Below are 6,496 nucleotides of genomic sequence, written 5' to 3' on the forward strand. Positions count from 1 at the left end.
ACACACACCAACATTGTTTACTAGACAGGTGAGACACACACACACACACCAACATTGTTTACTAGACAGGTGAGACACACACACACACACCAACATTGTTTACTAGACAGGTGAGACACACACACACACACACCAACATTGTTTACTAGACAGGTGAGACACACACACACACACACCAACATTGTTTACTAGACAGGTGAGACACACACACACACACCAACATCGTTTACTAGACAGGTGAGACACACACACACACACACACACACACACACACACACACACACACACACACACACACACACACACACACACACACACACACACACACACACACACACACACACACACACACACACACACACACACACACACACACACACCAACATTGTTTACTAGACAGGTGAAAAACACACACACACACACACCAACATTGTTTACTAGACAGGTGAGACACACACACACACACCAACATTGTTTACTAGACAGGTGACACACACACACACACACACACACACACACACACACACACACACACACCAACATCGTTTACTAGACAGGTGAGACACACACACACACACACCAACATCGTTTACTAGACAGGTCAGACACACATACACACACACACACACACACACACACACACACACACACCAACATCGTTTACTAGACAGGTGAGACACACACACACACACACCAACATCGTTTACTAGACAGGTGAGACACACACACACACACCAGCATCGTTTACTAGACAGGTGAGACACACACACACACCAACATCATTTACTAGATGTGTGAGACACACACACACACACACACCAACATTGTTTACTAGACAGGTGAGACACGAACACACACACCAACATCATTTACTAGACAGGTGAGACACACACACACACACACAAACCAACATTGTTTACTAGACAGGTGAGACACACGCATACAAACGCACACATTGACATGTAAACACAAACACACTTTCAAATGTAAACACACACACATTAGTTGTGAGAACTATATATCTTCATCTTGTCTTTCGTCTCCTTCTTCATCACACACCCTAACTCACTCACACCATATCATATCTTCCCCTTACCATTGAGGAACTGGTACAGTGGTGATATTTGGTGTTACCATGGTAACATGGCCATGGTTGTTGTGTTTCTGTAGTTACCTGGTGGGGGAGGAGCTGTGGGTGGTGATGGAGTATCTGGCTGGAGGTTCTCTGACTGACGTTGTCACGGAAACCTGTATGGACGAGGCTCAGATCGCTGCTGTGTGTCGGGAGGTCAGTGCTGCTGCGTGCGTGTGTGTGTGCGTGCGTGTGTGTGCGTGTGCGTGTGTGTGTGTGTGTGTGTGTGCCTGGCTTGTTGGCCTGCTTGCTAATTCAGAAAGTGATGCCTTGAGCACTTTTGTACATCTCTCTCTCTGTCTCTCCAGTGTCTGCAGGCCTTGGAATTCCTCCATTCCAACCAGGTGATTCATCGTGACATCAAGAGTGACAACATCCTTCTGGGAATGGACGGATCAGTGAAACTCAGTAAGTAACACACTTGGGGTTGGACATGGGCATTAATGTGCAGTGTCTCCATTTGACCAGCAGTGGGCACTCATAGTCTGTGTTCTAATGCAGTACTACCACCTTAGACTTATACAGTGCATTGGAGTGCTATGTCCTATTCTAACGCGTGTTCTCTCTCTCCTCTCTAGCTGACTTTGGGTTCTGTGCCCAGATCACTCCAGAGCAGAGTAAGAGGAGCACCATGGTGGGGACTCCCTATTGGATGGCTCCAGAGGTGGTGACCAGAAAAGCCTACGGTCCTAAAGTTGACATCTGGTCTCTAGGCATCATGGCTATAGAGATGGTGGAGGGAGAACCCCCTTACCTCAACGAGAACCCACTCAGGGTAAGAGAGAGAGAGAGTGGTGTGTGTGTGTGTGTGTGTGTGTGTGTGTGTGTGTGTGTGTGTGTGTGTGTGTGTGTGTGTGTGTGTGTGTGTGTGTGTGTGTGTGTGTGTGTGTGTGTGTGTGTGTGTGTGTGTGTGTGTGTGTGTGTGTGTGTGTAACGGCCCCTCTCTGTCCTGTCCTATTTCCTAGGCGTTGTATCTGATTGCGACCAACGGGACTCCAGAACTTCAGAACCCAGAGAAACTGTCCTCAGTCTTCAGAGACTTCCTCAACTGCTGCCTGGAGATGGATGTGGAGAAGAGAGGGAGCGCTAATGACCTACTACAGGTAGAGAGGGAGCGCTAATGACCTACTACAGGTAGAGAGGGAGCGCTAATGACCTACTACAGGTAGAGAGGGAGCGCTAATGACCTTCTACAGGTAGAGAGGGAGCGCTAATGACCTACTACAGGTAGAGAGGGAGCGCTAATGACCTACTACAGGTAGAGAGGGAGCGCTAATGACCTACTACAGGTAGAGAGGGAGCGCTAATGACCTACTACAGGTAGAGAGGGAGCGCTAATGACCTACTACAGGTAGAGAGGGAGCGCTAATGACCTACTACAGGTAGAGAGGGAGCGCTAATGACCTACTACAGGTAGAGGGAGCGCTAATGACCTACTACAGGTAGAGAGGGCGCGCTAATGACCTACTACAGGTAGAGAGGGCGCGCTAATGACCTACTACAGGTAGAGAGGGCGCGCTAATGACCTACTACAGGTAGAGAGGGAGCGCTAATGACCTACTACAGGTAGAGAGGGAGCGCTAATGACCTACTACAGGTAGAGAGGGAGCGCTAATGACCTACTACAGGTAGAGAGGGAGCGCTAATGACCTACTACAGGTAGAGAGGGAGCGCTAATGACCTACTACAGGTAGAGAGGGAGCGCTAATGACCTACTACAGGTAGAGGGAGCGCTAATGACCTACTACAGGTAGAGAGGGAGCGCTAATGACCTACTACAGGTAGAGAGGGAGCGCTAATGACCTACTACAGGTAGAGAGGGAGCGCTAATGACCTACTACAGGTAGAGAGGGAGCGCTAATGACCTACTACAGGTAGAGAGGGAGCGCTAATGACCTACTACAGGTAGAGAGGGAGCGCTAATGACCTACTACAGGTAGAGAGGGAGCGCTAATGACCTACTACAGGTAGAGAGGGAGCGCTAATGACCTACTACAGGTAGAGAGGGAGCGCTAATGACCTACTACAGGTAGAGAGGGAGCGCTAATGACCTACTACAGGTAGAGAGGGAGCGCTAATGACCTACTACAGGTAGAGAGGGAGCGCTAATGACCTACTACAGGTAGAGAGGGAGCGCTAATGACCTACTACAGGTAGAGAGGGAGCGCTAATGACCTACTACAGGTAGAGAGGGAGCGCTAATGACCTACTACAGGTAGAGAGGGAGCGCTAATGACCTACTACAGGTAGAGAGGGAGCGCTAATGACCTACTACAGGTAGAGAGGGAGCGCTAATGACCTACTACAGGTAGAGAGGGAGCGCTAATGACCTACTACAGGTAGAGAGGGAGCGCTAATGACCTACTACAGGTAGAGAGGGAGCGCTAATGACCTACTACAGGTAGAGAGGGAGCGCTAATGACCTACTACAGGTAGAGAGGGAGCGCTAATGACCTACTACAGGTAGAGAGGGAGCGCTAATGACCTACTACAGGTAGAGAGGAGCGCTAATGACCTACTACAGGTACAGGAGAGGGAGCGCTAATGACCTACTACAGGTAGAGAGGGAGCGCTAATGACCTACTACAGGTAGAGAGGGAGCGCTAATGACCTACTACAGGTAGAGAGGGAGCGCTAATGACCTACTACAGGTAGAGAGGGAGCGCTAATGACCTACTACAGGTAGAGAGGGAGCGCTAATGACTTACTACAGATAGAGAGGGAGCGCTAATGACCTACTACAGGTAGAGAGGGAGCGCTAATGACCTACTACAGGTAGAGAGGGCACGCTAATGACCTACTACAGGTAGAGAGGGAGCGCTAATGACCTACTACAGGTAGAGAGGGAGCGCTAATGACCTACTACAGGTAGAGAGGGCGCGCTAATGACCTACTACAGGTAGAGAGGGCGCGCTAATGACCTACTACAGGTAGAGAGGGAGCGCTAATGACCTACTACAGGTAGAGAGGGCGCGCTAATGACCTACTACAGGTAGAGAGGGCGCGCTAATGACCTACTACAGGTAGAGAGGGAGCGCTAATGACCTACTACAGGTAGAGAGGGAGCGCTAATGACCTACTACAGGTAGAGAGGGAGCGCTAATGACCTACTACAGGTAGAGAGGGCGCGCTAATGACCTACTACAGGTAGAGAGGGAGCGCTAATGACCTACTACAGGTAGAGAGGGAGCGCTATGACCTACTACAGGTAGAGAGGGAGCGCTAATGACCTACTACAGGTAGAGAGGGCGCGCTAATGACCTACAGGTAGAGAGGGAGCGCTAATGACCTACTACAGGTAGAGAGGGCGCGCTAATGACCTACTACAGGTAGAGAGGGAGCGCTAATGACCTACTACAGGTAGAGAGGGAGGAAGGTTAGGGTAAGTACGCCTGTGGTGAATAAGGTTGGTTTGAGCATCATACCACATCACTAGTTTTACCAGTTATAAACTACATCCATCTCTCCTCTCCTCCTCCTCTCTACAGCACCAGTTCCTGAAGGTGGCCAAGCCTTTATCCAGTCTGACTCCTCTCATCCAGGCAGCCAAAGAAGCAGCTAAGGCTAACCGCTAACCTGCTAGCTGCTAACCCCACAGATCACCCCTTCATTCTCTCTCTCTGTCGCTCTCCCCCACTGGGGCAAACAAGACCCAGACAGGGGGTGTTTCAGGGGGTCCCATCCCCCTCAACCCCTTGACCGATCACGGTGACTGTGGGAAGGACGCTCTTACTGATGTCATCGCTGGTACAAATATACTGATCGGATTGGAGGAGAGATTCAGGCCCAAAGACTCATGGGAGTTGTAGTTTCAGCAGGACAGTGGCTGTGGACTGGATCTTATCTGACCTTTGAACTGTTTGTTTGTTGATGTCTGCCTGTTATTTTCATGTGTTGAAAAAGTGCATTTTAGTTTGATCTTTTCTTATGTGCTTTGTTTTGTGGAGAAGGGTTTGGTTGAAAGTGTAATGAAGAGACACAAAGTGGTACTGTTGATATCATCTCAGTCCCAAACTGCACCCTATTCCCTACATAGTGCACTACGTTTGTCAAAAATAGGGTGCCATTTGGGACAGTCTTTCAAGTCTGATCAAACGTTGGAATTCTATCTCTTTATCTCTCCCTCTCTTTCTCTGTCTGGCTGAGTGAGATGACACGCATGACAAACCTTTTTTATGGAATGTCTAACATCATAATACAATAGTGATGATAATGATGGTACATGAAGGATGCCCGTGTACGATACAGTATAGAAGAACATATCTAAATCCTATTTTCCAGTACAATCGTTGCGGTACAATGTTGAACTGATCCTAGTCCCAACCCTCTGAAGATAGTGTACATTACATGTGAAAAAACTGCTCTAAAAGAACCAGAAGAATATTGTGTGCATTCTTTATTCAGCAACGTGCTTTCTTTATGCAGATGGCGCTGAAGAATACCACGGTACCATTAAGAAGTATACTTTCTACCAGGTTTGGCTTTGTTCTGTTTTTAAAATCTTGTGTTGAAACTGCCTTTGGCCTTAAACTGTCTCACAGGTGGAAGAGTTCCAGCAGACAGTTGGACAAACTCTAGTCTCTCTCACCAGACTCAGTGCTCTGCACGCTCCTGCGGCTGTGAGAAGAGACCACACAACCTTCAAATCTTGTCAGTTCCCCAGACTACTGTAGCCCACCTGAGGTTAGACAGGTTTAGAACTGGGATAGACTGGATTGAACTTGCCCAAACTGGTTTAGACTGGTTTGGGACTGGTTCAGAGAAGGGTGGTGATAGTTATTGAAGTCTTCTCTTCCTGTGTATTGGAGCCATAATTATGTTTATCAAATGATTGGATTATTTTGACTGAGACAAATAAAGTAAAGAAAACGCTGTATGGTGGATAGAGTCTGGCTGTCTGTAAATCTGTTTCGGGCTGTTGTGTGTACCCCTGGTTAGGTCTGTTTATATAAAGTGTTATTGTCATCTTAAGTGTGTCAGCTCCTCTAAGAGGGTTCTCATCTGAATGGGAAATTAGACTCGTCGCTGATTAAACTGGTAATTACTGTTGCCACAGTCTTAATCTGCCAGGCTAGACAAAGGCTATGTGTGTGTCTGTCGTAACCCACCAGCTCTTTATTTCTAGACCTTTTGTTTCTCTCTCACTGCCTCCAAGTCTCTGTCTCTCTCTCTACTTCTCTCTCTCCATCTCTGTGAGGATCTCAATTGCGTACTCCTTGCATCCTCTCTCCTTGCCTCTTACTCAAAACCCATTGGATGAGAAAGCCAGAGGTCCCGCTCCTCTGGCCTTCTCCTCCAATGGGTTTTGAGAAGGAGGCAAGGCGAGAGGACAATCAGGAGTAAATCAGAGATTTTCCCTCTATC

General features: G+C 48.2%; 1 protein-coding gene across 6 annotated transcripts in view; it reads left to right on the top strand.

Moving 5' to 3' along the window:
* The window catches only part of LOC123992823 (serine/threonine-protein kinase PAK 1-like), a 46,050-nt gene extending 40,037 nt beyond the window's left edge, over positions 1-6,013 (top strand). For 5 of the 6 annotated variants that reach the window (XM_046294368.1, XM_046294367.1, XM_046294370.1 and 2 more), the window contains 5 exons: positions 1,171-1,288; positions 1,441-1,540; positions 1,711-1,907; positions 2,098-2,235; positions 4,621-6,013. In XM_046294368.1, coding sequence (XP_046150324.1) covers positions 1,171-1,288; positions 1,441-1,540; positions 1,711-1,907; positions 2,098-2,235; positions 4,621-4,707 — 640 coding nt within the window. In that variant the 3' untranslated portion in view covers positions 4,708-6,013. Of the gene's footprint in view, positions 1-1,170; positions 1,289-1,440; positions 1,541-1,710; positions 1,908-2,097; positions 2,236-3,853; positions 3,877-4,620 lie in introns of all 6 variants that reach the window. The other variant, XM_046294372.1, reaches the window with a different exon arrangement.
* The last annotated feature ends 483 nt before the right edge of the window (positions 6,014-6,496 follow it).

The sequence above is a fragment of the Oncorhynchus gorbuscha genome, linkage group LG13 (genome assembly GCF_021184085.1).
Source record: "Oncorhynchus gorbuscha isolate QuinsamMale2020 ecotype Even-year linkage group LG13, OgorEven_v1.0, whole genome shotgun sequence".
In the NCBI taxonomy this organism is placed as follows: Eukaryota; Metazoa; Chordata; class Actinopteri; order Salmoniformes; family Salmonidae; genus Oncorhynchus; species Oncorhynchus gorbuscha.